This window comes from Chrysemys picta, chromosome 9 (genome assembly GCF_011386835.1).
Source record: "Chrysemys picta bellii isolate R12L10 chromosome 9, ASM1138683v2, whole genome shotgun sequence".
NCBI lineage: Eukaryota > Metazoa > Chordata > Testudines > Emydidae > Chrysemys > Chrysemys picta.
Genome location: NC_088799.1, coordinates 62600982 through 62617475, shown reverse-complemented (window position 1 = coordinate 62617475; position 16494 = coordinate 62600982). Strand labels below are relative to the sequence as shown.

Genomic DNA, 16494 nt, shown 5'->3' with positions numbered 1-16494 from the left:
CCATTGATGGATACCCAGTGATGGATACCAAAACAACTTTGTGTTTTGGCTTCCATTATTTGGATTCCATAATGCTTAATTTACATTCGAGATGGATAGATCATGGCCTTCCTGTAAGGGAAAAAAACTGTTTCTGCCCGTGCTTGGTCAGTCTTTAAAGTATAATATCAGGGAGTATCCATAATTCCTCATGTAGTATTAATACAGATATTTCACAGTGATACTGATCACCAGTGTGCCACAAGCTTACATAAAAGACCTTACCCAATACCCATTTATAATGCAGTAACATTGTATATATTCGGTTGCTTATCATTTGAGGTTCAGACCCTCTCTCCCCCCACTCATCAGGTTGCTGGCTTTATTTGCCTTTTATGTAAATATACCTTCATTGTCTCTGCCAGATGACCAGGAAGATCAGACGAGCAAATACACATTCCTATATCTAGGGTAGACTGGGCTTATGCATTGCTTGCCAAACACATAATTCTTGCTAGGGTGACCAGATGTCCTGATTTTATAGGGACAGTCCCGATATTTGGGGCTTTGTCTTATATAGCCGTCTTTTACCCCCAACCCCCGTCCCGATTTTTCACACTTGGTGTCTGGTCACCCTAATTCTTGCACATATTTAACTCTTTGTATACACCCTGTACATAAATAACGCAGTATTAATGATCAGTGAGTTATTAGTTTTCCAATGGTATATTACATGCCACCTTTTTGGTAAAGATCATGACAACATGAAACCTGATTTAATGAACTGTCTGGAGCAAACAACTTATAACAGGTGCAGTATCGAAGAACAACATAATTCTGTCTCTCTATTACTCTACAGAGAGTTTCATCAGCATCTAATTGATTTAGGAGCGTAAGATTGAGTTTCCATAAGATTTGGTCTCCTGGGTGACTCAATCCCATTTTAGGCTGGTCAGAAAACAAGAATTCCATTTTGTGAAAAACAGGCATAGAACACCATACCTTTCGAAAAATCGGTGTGAAGAGACCCCACTCTCACACATCCTCCAGAATAGCCAGTAGCCCAGTGGCTAGGGGACTGATGTGGGAGACACAAGTTCAAGTCCCCGATATGGAGCAGGGACTTGAATCTGGGTTTCATACATCTGAGGAGAGTGCCCTAACTACCAGTCTAGGGAGTCTCCATGGCCTAATGAATATTTAATTATTTATACAAAAATTGACCAGCACCAACAGAAGATGTTGAAAGAATCTAACTAATTCAACAGCCTGATGGTTAGTCACTCACCTAGAATGGGGGAAACCTAGGTTCCGAATCAGGAAATTCATTGATGTAGTTCTAAGAGAGCAAATCCCATATGGTAGCATTCACTGAAAAGCAGTGTCAATGCAGTGTTTGTAACCCTACATATCAACCAGTCAGATACGTACTTGTACACTTTGAATATGTGTCTCAGGCCAGCAGTAACGTCAGTTTTTTCTGCCTCCTCCCATCCAGTGGCTGCTTGGAGGCCAATGCAGTTGTTCCTAGAGAAGGTAAAGAAGGCAGATCGAGGTGATCAGTACAAGATGACTGACAGGTGGCCCTTAAAGGATCTGAAGCTGGTAGATGGGAAGAATGTCAATCAGGTACTGTTAACCTCTGCTTCCAATCAGGGTAAAGGGCTTGAGAGAATACATGATGAACGGAGAGAGGAATGGATGGGCAGAGGATGTGAAGCCAGAGGTACTTAGCCCTGGTCTTAGTTTTCAGTAAGAAGAATGCATGTTTGTGTAGGCAGGGGATGGGGATGAGAGAATGGACCCAAATTGCTTTTAATCCACAATGAAACAAGGTGGAACAAACCTTGAGCTCAATAAAATCGTGTGAGAAGAAAATCACTGCAGGAAACATGCCAGTCTTTTCCTTTCCTTGGGCAGGTTTTGCCCTGGGTCTGCCCATTCCCGGACAATGCACCAATCCTACCGGAGTGCTTTGGACTTTTCTTTTCTCATGCCTCTTTTGGATGGGGGTAGGGCTGTTAAGGAGGTGGGGGAGGGGTAGCAAGCAGGGAAATGCTCCTCCTTCCTTGACACAAAGAAGTAGTGGGACGAGAGTAGCACTGGCAGGTTGAATGGAACTCAGAGCAGGTTGAGCAATGAGAGAATGTTGCATTGGCAGAGCCTGGTCCAGCTCCCACTGGAGCCAACAGAAGCATCCACTGATTTAAATGGGAGTTGAATCAGGTTCTGTCAGTGCAACAGTCACTCATTATAGTCATACATAGCCTGCACCCTCCTGACAAATGAGAGCCTCCAGGCGCTTTTTCTAGCGGTCCTCATACAGACTTTGGAGATGGACTTTGTCCTCAACTCTGTAAAGCTCTCCATTTGAGAGATCACCCACTGTTTGCAGAACCCATTGCAAGACCGGTTTGCCCACATTGATACTTAATACTTAAGCAGAGGGTATTTATTGAAAGGATGTTTCTTGGAAAGTGGGGGTGCTGGGTTGCTGTCAGTTTGTGCTTCAACGGTGACATTATGGCAGTTGGCAGAGAACTCTTGGAAAGAAGTATTTTATTTCTGCCGCCTGTTGCTGGCAGCACGTTAAATTTGTTATCATTAGTTTTTTATTAATGGGACTGTGCCAGGGGCCTTGGCAATGAGCCCATGTTTGTACAAACATAGAAATAAATGAAAGGAAGTCATCTAAATAGTTTTCCATTCTGTCTCAAAGACGTGCCTGTAGGCACCAAAAAAGGTGAGAAACAGCCTGCTCATTAGGACTTACTTAGAAAATAATACTTCCAACTTTGCAGGGAGGTTTTGATCAAAGGTTGCAAGCTGAACTGATATTTCATTTTGTTATGTTTCGCCGTGCACAGACAGCACACAGATACTTTCCACCAGCCTGATCTTTAATTTAGATGACAGCCCGGATTCTACTCCCCATTAAATCAGTGGGAGTCTTTCCAGGCCCAGTCAGGTCTTAAGAGAACAACAAAACAAGAATGAACAAAAGTAGATGCTCCACAAGCACATAGTGTTTCTCCTTTGTAACAGTCTGTGCTGACCTGGACAAAAAAGTGGCTGCCTATCTTGGCAGACAGCCCGGTGTTTGGAGATTTAAGAGGGACAATACACAGAAAACAAAGGCATAATAGTTACATACCAGTAGCAAAATAGACCATGCTTTTCTGTGATGACAATCTTAAAGAAAGAATCAAAATAGAAATTTAAAACATTTCGCGCCATAGCAGCAGGCGTTGTGGCAAATGGGCAACAAACTGAGCACTACATGTTGCATCCCAGAAACGTAGACATTGCCTATCATTTGAATTTATTATGCAGGGTGTAATAATCTCACGAGAAGTCTGCACTGGTATGCTGGGATATATCTGCATCATGATGTTACCTTGGCTAGAGACAAACTTTCATCCTTATGAATGCAACACCACCACACTGACATCACTGTACAAAGTCACACCACCACCAGGCTGCAATTCCCATAGGTGCGCCCCCTCTTGGCTGGGTGATATAGTGGGCTCTCCTCACCTCACACCCTATGCCAACAGCTGCTTCAGCCCTGCTGATCTGCCTCTTCTCATTATTCAGCCCTCCAGCCAGGTCACTTTAAAGTCTCTCCCCTTCAGGGGTAATAAAGGCCAACAAATAGGAGTATGTATCCATCCATCTGGTCTTCAGCCCTCAACTCTAGGCCCACAGTCCCTAGTCCCCTTTGCTCAAGGCTCTCAGGGTATGTCTACACTACGAAATTAGGTCGAATTTATAGAAGCCGGTTTTATAGAAATCGGTTGTATACAGCCGATTGTGTGTGTCCCCACATAAAATGCTCTAAGTGCTCTAGTCGGCGGACCGCGTCCACAGTACCGAGACTAGCATCGACTTCCGGAGCATTGCACTATGGGTAGCTATCCCACAGTTCCCGCAGTCTCCGTCGCCCATTGGAATTCTGGGTTGAGATCCCAATGCCTGAATTATGCAAAACAGTGTTGCGGGGGGTTCTGGGTACATGTCGTCAGGCCCCTCCCCCTCCGTCAGAGTACCGGCAGACAATAGATTCGCGCCTTTTTACCTGGGTTACCTGTGCAGACAACATACCACGGCAAGCATGGAGCCCACTCAGATCCGCTCACCGTCACCATATGTCATCTGGGTGCCGGCAGACGTGGTACTGCATTGCTACACAGCAGCAGCAGCAGCTAACTGCCTTTTGGTGGTAGATCGTGCAGCATGATTGGTAGCTGTGGGGCTAGCAGCTGTAGGGCTGCATTGCACCAGCCCCTTGCCTTTTGGTAGAAGATGGTATATTATGACTGGTAACTGTCATTGTTGTATTGCAGTGGCTGTCAATCATGGGCACCTGGGCAGATATGCTACTGTCTCGATGATGATGGCTATGAGTCGTAGTATGCTATTTTCTGCCAGTTGCCCAGTATTGTCTGCTAAGCACCCAGAAGAGGCTGTGGGCGATCTAGGTGCTGGCAGACGTGGGGCTGCATTGCTACACAGCAGCAACCCCTTGCCTTTTGGTAGAAGATAGCATATTACGATTGATATCCATCGTCATTGTACTGCAGTGGCTATCAGTCATGCTGCACTGTCGGCTGCCAGCTTAAGATGTAAAAAATAGATTTGTTCTGTATTCATTTGCTTTCCCCTCCCTCTGTGAAATCAACAGCCTGCTAAACCCAGGGTTTTCAGTTTAATCTTTGGGGGGACCATTCTGTATGACAGTTGTTTGTGTTTCTCCCTGATGCACAGCCACCTTTTTTGATTTTAATTCCCTGTACCTGTACGCCATGTCGTCACTCGGCCCTCCCTCCCTCCCTCCTTCCACTGGTCCGTCAGATACTAGTTTCGCGCCTTTTTTCAGACCAGGCTGTGACGGGTTGGATCACAGAAACCCCCTTGGGAGCTGCCACCAGATGTGCAAAGACTACCCCTGCTTCTGTTTTCCCTGCCAGCTCAGGACTCCAGCACCCTGTCTTGCTGAGCCAGACACTCCCGTCTGGCTCCAGACACAGACCCAGGGTCTGAATCACTTGTCCCAAAGCTGCAAGTTTACCTGAAAACAGCTCGCAGTAGTGCGCTTGTCTTTAGCACTCAGATGCCCAACTCCCAATGGGGTCTAAACCCAGATAAATCTGTTTTACCCTGCATAAAGCTTATGCAAGGCAAACTCATAAATTGTTCGCCCTCTATAACACTGATAGAGAGATATGCACAGTTGTTTGCTCCCCCAGGTATTAATATATACTCTGAGTGAATTACTAAATAGAAAGTGATTTTATTAAATACAGACAGTAGGATTTAAGTGGTTCAAAGTAGTAACAGACAGAACAAAGTAAGTCACCAAGCAAAATAAAATAAAATCTATGCCTAATCAAACTAAATACAGATAATCTCACCCTCAGAGATGTTTCAGTAAGTTTTTCTCAGACTGGACACCTTCCAGGCCTGGGCACAATTCTTTCCCCTGGTACAGCTCTTGTTGCAGCTCAGGTGTTAGCTAGGGGATTCTTCATGATGGCTTCCCTTCTCTCTTCTCTTCCCCCCCTTTATATATCTTTTGCATAAGGCGGGAATCCTTTGTCTCTCTGGGTTTCCACACCCCCCTCACTGGAAAAGCATCAGGTTAAAGATGGATTCCAGTTCAGGTGACATGATCACATGTCACTGCAAGACTTCATTACTCACTTGCCAGCACACACATATACAGGAAGACTCACAGGTAAATACAGCCATCTGCAGACAATGGGAGTCATCAAGATTCCAAACCATCATTAATGGTCCACACTTTACACAATTACAATAGGCCCTCAGAGTTACATTTTATATTTCTAGTTTTAGATACAAGAGTGGTACATTTATACAAATCAGATGATCACACTCAGTAGATTATAAGCTTTGTAATGATACCTTACAAGAGACCTTTTGCATGAGGCATATCCCAGTTACTTACATTCACTTATTACCGTATTTTCTCTAAAACTATCTCAGTTACATTATATTGACTTATTATCAAGTTTTTATAAAACCATATAGACTGCACAACGTCACACAGGCGCCATAGTTAGCACTGGGATCATGGAGCCCACTCAGATCACCGCGGCAATTATGAGCACTATGAACACCACGCTCATTGTCCTGGAGTATATGCAGAGCCAGGACATGCCAAGGCGAAACCCGGACCAGCCGAGGAGGCGATTGCAGCGCGGCAACGAGAGTGATGAGGAAATTGACATGGACATAGACCTCTCACAAGGCACAGGCCCCAGCAATGTGGAAATCACGGTGTTACTGGGGCAGATTCATGCCGTGGAACACCGATTCTGGGCACGGGAAACAAGCACAGACTGGCGGGACCGCATCGTGCTGCAGGTGTGGGACGATTCCCAGTGGCTGCGAAACTTTCGCATGCATAAGGGCACTTTCATGGAACTTTGTGACTTGCTTTCCCCTGCCCTGAAGCGCCAGAATACCAGGATGAGACAGCCCTCACAGTTGAGAAGTGAGTGGCGATAGCCTGTGGAAGCTTGCAATGCCAGACAGCTACCGATCAGTCGGGAATCAATTTGGAGTGGACAAATCTACTGTGGGGGCTGCTGTGATCCAAGTTGCCAGGGCAATGAAAGACCTGGTGATATCAAGGGTAGTGACTCTGGGCAACGTGCAGGCAATAGTGGATTGTTTTGCTGAAATGGGATTCCCAAACTGTGGTGGGGCCAGAGATGGAACCCATATCCCTATCTTGGCACCGGAGCACCAAGCCACCGAGTACATAAACCGCAAGGGGTACTTTTCAATGCTGCTGCAAGCCCTGGTGGATCACAAGGGATGTTTCACCAACATCAACATGGGATGGCCGGGAAAGGTACATGATGCTCGCGTCTTCAGGTACTCTGCTCTGTTTCAAAAGCTGGAGGAAGGGACTTTCTTCCCGGACCAGAAAGTAACCGTTGGGGATGTTGAAATGCCTATAGTTATCCTTGGGGACCCAGCCTACCCCTTAATGCCATGGCTCATGAAGCCGTACACAGGCAGCCTGGACAGGAGTCAGGACCTGTTCAACTACAGGCTGAGCAAGTGCCGAATGGTGGTGGAATGTGCATTTGGACGTTTAAAAGCGCTTACTGACTCGCTCAGACCTCAGCGAAAAGAATATCCCCATTGTTATTGCTGCTTGCTGTGCGCTCCACAATATCTGTGAGAGCAAGGGGGAGACATTTATGGCGGGGTGGGAGATTGAGGCAAATCGCCTGGCCGCTGATTACACGCAGCCAGACACCAGGGTGGTTAGAGGAGCACAGCAGGGTGCGGTGCGCATCAGAGAAGCTTTAAAAACGAGTTTTGTGACTGGCCAGGCTACGGTGTGAAACTTCTGTTTGTTTCTCCTTGATGAACCCTCCGCCCCCCCACCCGGTTCACTCTACTTCCCTGTAAACCAACCACCCCACCCTCCCCTCCCCACTTCGAGCACCGCTTGCAGAGGCAATAAAGTCATTGTTATTTCACATTCATGCATTCTTTATTAATTCCTCACACAACTAGGGGGATAATTGCCAAGGTCGCATTTTTCCTCTTATAGTGAGGGCCTGCCGGTTTGGTGTGAGAGATCACTCACGCAGTGCCAGGCAACAGATTTTGGCTTGCAGGCAGCCATGGTAAGCCACAGACTTTTGGCTTTTTTAACCTTCTTAACATGTGGGAATGGTTTCAAACAGCAGCGCCCTCATTTCCCATATCAAGGATGAATTGGGTTGGCCATTTAAAGTGGGTTTTCAATGTAAAAGGAGGGGCTGCGGTTTCCGGGTTAACATGCAGCACAAACCCAACTAAACCCCCTCCCCCCACACACACCCAATTCTCTGGGATGATCACTTCACCCCTCCCCCCACCGCGTGGCTAACAGCGGGGAACATTTCTGTTCAGAAGAGCAGGAACGGGCACCTCTGAATGTCCCCTTAATAAAATCACCCCATTTCAACCAGGTGACCGTGAATGATATCACTCTCCTGAGGATAACAAAGAGCGATAAGGAATGGATGTTGTCTGCATGCCAGCAAACACCGGGACCATACGCTACAATGCTTTGTTATGCAATGATTCCAGACTACGTGCTACTGGCCTGGCATGGTAAAGTGTCCTACCATGGCGGACGAGATAAGGCAGCCCTCCCCAGAAACCTTTTGCAAAGGCTTTGGGAGTACATGAAGGAGAGCTTTCTGGAGATGCCCCTGGAGGATTTCCGCTCCATCCCCATACATGTTAACAGACTTCTCCAGTAGCTGTACTGGCCGCGATTGCCAGGGCAAATTAATCATTAATCATTAAACACACTTGCTTTTAAACCATGTGTAATATTTACAAAGGTACACTCACCAGAGGTCCCCTGTGTGCCCTCAGGGTCTTGGGTGAGTTCGGGGGTTACTGGTTCCAGGTCCAGGGTGACAAACATATCCTGGCTGTTGGGGAAACCGGTTTCTCCGCTTCCTTGCTGCTGTGAGCTACCTACATTACCTCAATCCTCATCTTCCTCGTTCCCCGAACCCTCTTCCCTGTGTGTTTCTCCATTGACGGAGTCATAGCACACGGTTGGGGTAGTGGTGGCTGCACCCCCTAGAATGGCATGCAGCTCCGCGTAGAAGTGGCAAGTTTGCGGCTCTGCCCCGGACCTTCTGTTTGCTTCTCTGGCTTTGTGGTAGGCTTGCCGTAGCTCCTTAATTTTTTCGCGGCACTGCTGTGCGTCCCTGTTATGGCCTCTGTCCTTCATGGCCTTGGAGACCTTTTCTAATACTTTGCCATTTCTTTTACTGCTACGGAGTTCAGCTAGCACTGATTCATCTCCCCATATGGCGAGCAGATCCCGTATCTCCCGTTCGGTCCATGCTGGAGCTCTTTTGCGATCCTGGGACTCCATCACGGTTACCTGTGCTGATGAGCTCTGCGTGGTCACCTGTTCTCTCCACGCTGGGCAAACAGGAAATGAAATTCAAATGTTCACGGGGCTTTTCCTGTCTACCTTGTCAGTGCATCTGAGTTGAGAGTGCTGTCCAGAGCGGTCACAATGAAGCACTGTGGGATACCTCCCGGAGGCCAATAACGTTGAATTCCGTCCACACTACCCCAATTCCGACCCGCAAAGGCCAATTTTATCGCTAATCCCCTCGTCGGAGGTGGTGTAAAGAAACTGGTTTAAAGGGCCCTTTAAGTCGAAAGAAAGGGCTTCGTCGTGTGAACGTGTCCAGGCTTAATTCGATTTAACACTGCTAAAGTCGACCTAAACTCGTAGTGTAGACCAGGCCTCAGTTGTCCTCTTCTTCTCAGGGCATGCCCATCACCTTCCCCGGGACACGCATCACCTTCCCCAGGCCCTCGTACCAGCAACCAAGGTCAGCTCTATCAGACTCCTCGCTGCTGCCTCCTGGACTTCTTTCTACTAAAGACTTTTTGCAGGCCTTCTCCTCATAGCCTCGCTAGGTTCACCCTTCTCTCAGGGCCAGAACTTACAGGGCTCTCCCCTGGAATCCCCATCCATAAAATTCCAAACCAACAGTACAAACTTACCCCAACTTCTGCCCTCCTGGACCTTGTTCTTTCATCTATCTTACATTACAGCTGAACACCTCCCAGAGCTCTCTCCCTGGAAGTCCAGATCCTGCCCTACTGTACAAAACCAGCACCAGAGCCTGCTCCACATCTCTCCTGGCCTCTCACCAGACCTCACCACTCAGGAGAAATTCCCAAGACCAGCTTTCCCCCAGAGCCCCTTCCCTGACCATGCCAGTCTCTCTACCCTTCAGTACCCACAGACAAACTGCAGAGTTCCTTCCCTTTCTCCCTGCAGCCTCCTTGTGCACCACACTTCCTCTCTTCATAGCACCAACCAGCTCCTCCCCAGCTGGGTTTCATCTATAACTAAGCTTGGCCCACCCTCGAGGTGCAACCAGGTGGGTTAATTGGCCTCTCACACCTACACTAACCCTTTTACCGCCTGTGCAGGGTAGACGCCCCATCATAAGTCCATTCAGGACACTTGAATTGTCCTGTGAGGGCAGCTTGTAGGATGCAGAGACAGGCTTGTGAGAATCAGCATGGATGGCCTCCCTGCTTATATGGGCTGGGTGCTGCACCTTCAGCTATACCTGTCAAAGTTTTGTTATCAAGTCTGCTGATGGGCCAATCTTCCAGAAAGGAAATACTGCAAGTCCACCCCCTAATGCCCCTAGGAAAGACACTGTATTTCCCAGGAGGCTACAATTCCACCCTTTCCTGGAGAAAAGCCCAAGTCCCCAGAAATGATCCCTCCATCACCTGTTGTGAATCAACCACTAGAAACACACAGACCATCCCCTCCACTTCAGAACAAACTCAGAGAGCCACCTCCCCCACCCTCACCCCCACCACCTACAAAAATTGGAAAGAGTCCACCAGAAGTCAACAAAAATGATTAGAGGGCTGGAGCACAGGATTTATGAGGAGAGGCCGAGGGAACTGGGATTATTTAGTCTGCAGAAGAGAAGAATGAGGGGGGATTTGCTAGCTGCTTTCAACTACCTGAAAGGGTGTTCCAAAAAGGATGGATCTACACTGTTATCAGTGGTACCAGATGACAGAACAAGGAGTAATGGTCTCAAGTTGCAGTGGGGGAGGTTTAGGTTGGATATTAGGAAAAACGTTTTCACTAGGAGGGTGGTGAAGCACTGGAATGGGTTACCTAGGGAGGTGGTGGAATCTCCTTCCTTGGAGGTTTTTAAGGTCAGGCTTGACAAAGCCCTGGCTGGGATGATTTAGTTGGTGTTGGTCCTGCTTTGAGCAGGGGATTGGATTAGATGACCTCCTGAGGTCCCTTCCAACCATGATAGTCTATGATTCTATGATACATATACACAACTTGTGGAAACCACAGAGAATGAATTACTGAGCCTGAGCAACACTAGGGCATTTTAACTAATGCAACTCTGGGAAAACCTCCCTCTGCTACAAAATGAAAGTGAATGGTCAAAAACAGGCAGGCTGCAAGGACTTTTACAACTTATGCTTCATCCAAAGAGCCCCTGCACCTCACAGCCTGCTCCTGTACACCGAGCTTGTGTTTCATGAGGAACCTGCCCTCCCCTGGTGCTGTCAGAGCCCTGACATTGCAGATTCTTCTGCGCTTTAAGTTACAGCTCCCTTGACAAAAACTGTATTAATATTTATGAAACGATTCCTGGATAGCCCCCTGCTTTAATAGCGCCTTATAAGGCGTGCTATAAACCAGGCCGGTCGTAAATTCCCCGCAGATGGCACTGCTACAAGCTGTTCCAGAGACTGCTAGTGAGCCTATAAAGCAGTGTGGGGGCGTGATGTATCACTTTCAGGTGTTTAGAAAGCACCCTGTAAAGTGTCATAAGACTGAATAAATCATCATAAAGTCTGAGCCTATTATTATTATTATTATTAAGATCAATAATAATGAATGCTGCCTCCAAACTTCCCGGAAGCTAGGACAGCGCAGTGCTAATGAGCTGGCTGAGGAAGACACCAGGCTGAGTGGAATATTCCAAGCTGATCACTCTGTATCCCCTTATTCCATTATGCCCCAGAAGCAGTCAGCTTTGGGCCCTATAATGGAGCTGGCCAAGTCGAGGCCTGGGACTTCAGGAGACCCCAGATGGTGACAGTAGGCAGCACAGGCTGTGTTAGCCTGGGAGCTAGAAATAACCATAGGATCTGTCGGTGTGCAACAGCCTCAGTGAAGCATCTCCTTTATGTTGATCACAGAGCAGTCCTGTTGCATCTATACCACAAGGAGGGCTTCAGTCACAGTCAGGGACAGGAGCCAGAGGCACCCCTGATCTGTGATGGATTGGCAGTTCCTCTGCTCTTCTTTTTAATTGTCATTGAAGGGCTAAAAAGGGGTGTAACAGGGCTGGGCACCACCCAAGCACCCCCTTGTGGCCTCTGCTTTCCCCTTCTTCAGGGCTCCTCAAACACACTCAACAGGAAATTAAAACATTTCCGTACCTGGGGTCCACTTTAATGTCCTCAGATATATACTGGGCTTCCAGGCTCCAACCTCAGTTCAGTGTCTCTCTTCCATTAGTTTGGGGTTTTTTAGCCCTCCTTCATTAATCAGTTTTGGCTAGCCCCCGGCCCTCCAGACATTAAGGGACAAGCCACCCCATTACAAGGGGGAACTGACATTTTTTTCTCTGGTACCCAGGGCTTCCCCTTTTCATCTTGCTAACCAGTGAAGCTGGAGTAAACGGCAGGGATTGTTTTTTAAAAACTGCCTTTAGAGCTTTCCCCTGCTTTGGACTAGAGGAAGGGGACAGTATATACAAGAATCGGAGCAAATAAAGATCATATTGCACTATTTGCTTCTCTTTCAGTACCATGGCACAAGTTCAAGCCAAATTAAATGCCCATAAAGGAGATGCTGGCTTGCTCCTCACCCTTTCACTGTTGCTGGAGTGTGCTTGCATATTTCCACAAAGTGTCCTTTCCTTAGCATGAAGCAGGGAATGTCAGGAATGTTCCAGGATGCTCCACAGAATTGTACATGCTGCAGCATCATGGCAGAGAGAGTTAAGCACAGGGATGGAGAAAACCATTTTTGGAACTTCTTGCCAATGATCTGAACTGCTGGGGAAATAGAGGGTTCAGATTTCAGGCCTGGGTCAGGACCAATAAGGGTATTTCCTCAGTGGATAGGTACATTCTGTGTTTACTCTGAGGGCTTCGCCCCAAGAGTAGTTTTAAAATCACAACTCTCCAAAATATCCCTGTATCTGCCACACTCTCACCCTCTGCATGTTATAATTAAGAAGCCGTGTGGCTCTACCTGTTGGATCCCATCTGGTGCCCTCTGATGGGAAATTAAGTTCTATAAAAGGGGGAACTCTCCCAACAAAAGGGTACCTCAAGGAAAAATTGCATCAGTGACGACCAGCCAGAAACTGTATGAACACATGACTCAGAGACTCAGGCCATCTCCCAAGGAGCATGAAGCATACCAGAGGGCTGATCTGCTGGCAAGGTAATAAGACTTCTGGCTAACTTCGTCCCACAGATATGCCTCTGCAGCTCCATCAATGCTCATAGAACATTGACATGACACAACTAGTAGTGGGTAACAAACAGTAGGGGAGGTAGCAAGATGAGTATGAAAATCTGGTTCATAATAATGCCTAGCTCTTCTTATCTGTAGATCTTAAAACACTTTATGTAATCCCCATTTTACAGATGGGGAAAATTAGATACAAAGAGCTGAATTGACTTGCCTACGATCACTCACTGTCTGGGGATTGGTCCTGCTTTGAGCAGGAGGTTGGACTAGATGACATCCGGAGGTCCCTTCCAACCCTGATATTCTATGATTCTATGACTCAATACCCAAGCAGGGAACAGAACGCAGCTCCTTCAAGTCCTAGGCTACAGGACTATCCACTAGGCTGCACTACCATCCCACAAGCTATCAGGATCTTGGCTTCAATGGGCAGCACCTGCCCTACCTGCAAGCTGAATCACCAAGACCTACAGCAGCATCTGAATTTTCCTTCGAGAGCACTCCTCTATTTGCTAGCCATGCCCAACACATTTTGGATTATGAGAGCAGACACAATCAGCGCCCAAGGTGGCATGGATGCAGACATGATTCATTGCTATTGAACTGTTAAAATCAAGTTACTCTCTGTATCAGTGAACTCAATTCAGATTAACTCCATGTCAGACTCTTCATTTGCAATGTGACCTTGTGGTAGCATTAAAAATCCTAATCTCAGAGCTACAGCCCTCCAAAATTGCTCATCCCATGCTCCGTTTGCTTAGCAATCAATTTGACACTGGAGCCTGCTGCATTAGCTACATAGGATGTCTTCTCTTTTACAGTATTCAGCACATTTGTTAAATTGTATCACATAGCATACAGTAAATGTGTTATAGCCAGCAATGTAATTAATTGCAGCTCTTGTAATTGGTGTCTAGGAATGTCTGGAGTTTGAGTTGCAGTTTGATAAGGTTTACAAGTGGACAGCTGTCAGTGCTGACGAGAAGAATGCCTTTATCAGATGCTTGTGGAAGCTGAACCGACGATACCTTTCCAGCAGCATTGCATTTGTTAGCATCCCCTCCTGCATGCTGGAAGGTAATTATGGCTTCTTATCACACTTGTGAGGAGTGGCTTTCTCTGCCTTGATCCCTGTAAGCTTCAGTTCCTTATTCCTGTCATGCTTTGTGGGACCCTGGCATTTTTTGTGACCCTCCTGACTGGAGTCAGTATTGGGGATTGGGGGGGAGGGATTGGGGAGGAGGGATTTTTTAACAGATTGCCCCAACTGTGCTCCAGAACAGGTACCATTTTCCCCCTGCTTGTCAAAAGGCTGCCTTTCCTTGAAGGGCATACCCATGACTTCACCTTAAAGCAATCTAAGGCAACCATGGTGTAATGAAAAGAACAGAGGAAGTGTCAGGATCCAGAAAGGGCAGTCACAAGCAGCATCAAACCTGAGGCTTAGAGTAGCAGAGGAGTTTGTAGTCAAGATCCAGGCCAGGGTTGATGCCAAGGATTTGGATCAGCCTCCGAGTCACATTTTAGGCAAAGTCTGATCAAGCCAAGATCAAAGACAGGAGTTCAAGGGCAGGAATAGGAAAGGTAGCTACAGGAGAGTCACACTGCTGCCTGGATACTTCCTGGAATGCCCCGTGGGTTTATACAGGATGGTGAGCGTGAGCCAATCAGGAGCTATCAGGCTGCTGCCTGTCGGACCCCTTCAGTTGAGACTTCCTGAGGTCTGTGTTGGCAGCAGGTTGTGGGCAGTGGAGTGCAAGTTGGTTTCAGCTCCTACTGGACAGTAGCAAAGCAGTGTTTGTTATCTGCCAGCTCTGCAGTCTTGGGTTCACAAGCCGACAGGCCTTACCCAGAGAAACCAGATTCAGACCACAGAAACAGTCTGTGTAACAGAGCTAGTCTTGGCCAGCAAGAGTGAAGCTAAACAGGACCTTTAGCTACAGCAATTTGAGCACATGCTTTCTTCTTTCCTCCCCTCTGACTCTTGCACAGCAGCCCTGGCTGCCAGAGACACACATCTTCTTTATGGCTGTCTTTTAGTTAACGAGGGTTGTTGGTTGGTCAGAAGTCAGATAAATGTGCCTCTACTGGATATACTTTGGCTGCTAAGCCACGGCTTCGCAATTGTATAGGTGTGGATAATTAGTGGGATCTCCTTCTTCCCCTCGCTGTCACCTTGTTAGTTTGGTGGAAAGGTCAGATTGGGACAAAGCTCATTTTATTCCCAGTGACAGCAGGGAAGAGGGACCCTGTTCATGGGGAGGGAAGGGGAGATCGAGGGCCTGCTGCATGAAATGTGAGAGACAGTCACAGACAGAGAGAGAAGGAATCACTCATCCAGGGAGTTCAGGCTTAAGAGAGTATTTATAGAGCAGGCTCATTTATTCCCATGACTGTTGCCACATGGAGAAAGTACTGGGCTGGGATGAAAAATGGACAGTTTATCTTGCCTCTAATGGCTGTATCTGGGCTGGACAAGGTGTGGCAGTGGGGAACAGCATCAGCTTAAAAAGAGGCAATCCACCTATTGGGGGAATGCTACCAATCAGTGCGTCTATTGAGATGCATGAGGGTGAATCTTTCTCTTGGATGTGTCTGTCAGTGTATCTGAGGATATTGGGGTGGTGGGGGCATCTCTGGGATCCTGCAGGTGCCCTCTAGATACTTCATCACCATGTGGGCTTTCCCTTGCTTCGGGTGGGAACAGGCAGGAGCACAACTAGACTCCAGGTTAGGGTTGCTCTGCCCACATGCCTTAGGCGTGACCTACAACAGTGTCCTGCTAGCCCAGCCCTGATCCTCGCCTCCCCAGAGACAGATGGGACATGCCATGATTTTCTTCCAATATAAATAAATATCACCTGGGAAGTAGGCTAAGACTGTTGTACCCATGTCACTTGTGAGTGATTGGAACTGATTCGACTCCGCAGAAAGGAAAGGTAGATACAATGAAGTAACTAGAATGCTGTGGTCATCCATGCATCTCCCCCCATGCACACAGGGAAACAGAGTCTACAAGAGGTTGGAAACGCCAGCGCAGAGGCTGGGGACCAGGCTGAGCACAGTGCCTACCAGGAGATGACACCAAAGGAAACGGCTGACATGCTGAAGCTAATGGAGGAGTATGAGCCGATAGTGAATAATTCCATGGCCTTTGCAGAGAAGTTGAGCAAAGACCTCCAAGTGCTGGATGAGGTGAGGGGCAAGACGTCTGAGGCTTTCTGATATTCATCTTGGGTATTTGCTTAAGTCCTGGCAACTCCACCTAAGTCAAGGAAAAGAATCCCATTAACTTAACTGGAAATTGGATGAGGCCCATTGAGAGCTCTGGCTTTTTTATTTGAGCTAAGAAGCCAATTATTAGGATACAAAGCAATTTAGGGCCAAAAGCTTGTCCCACTGAAGTCAGTGGGAATGTTGTCACTGCCTTTAATTTAACAGTGCTTTGCACCGCC

The 16494-nt window shown here is 47.3% G+C and overlaps 1 protein-coding gene across 2 annotated transcripts in view; it reads left to right on the top strand.

Moving 5' to 3' along the window:
• The window catches only part of LOC101937695 (exocyst complex component 1-like), an 80825-nt gene that overhangs the window by 6307 nt on the left and 58024 nt on the right, over window positions 1-16494 (top strand). For both annotated transcript variants that reach the window (XM_065556385.1, XM_065556383.1), the window contains exons 3-5: window positions 1478-1608; window positions 13957-14116; window positions 16041-16234. In XM_065556385.1, the coding sequence (XP_065412457.1) occupies window positions 1478-1608; window positions 13957-14116; window positions 16041-16234 (485 nt within the window). The remainder of the gene's footprint in view (window positions 1-1477; window positions 1609-13956; window positions 14117-16040; window positions 16235-16494) is intronic.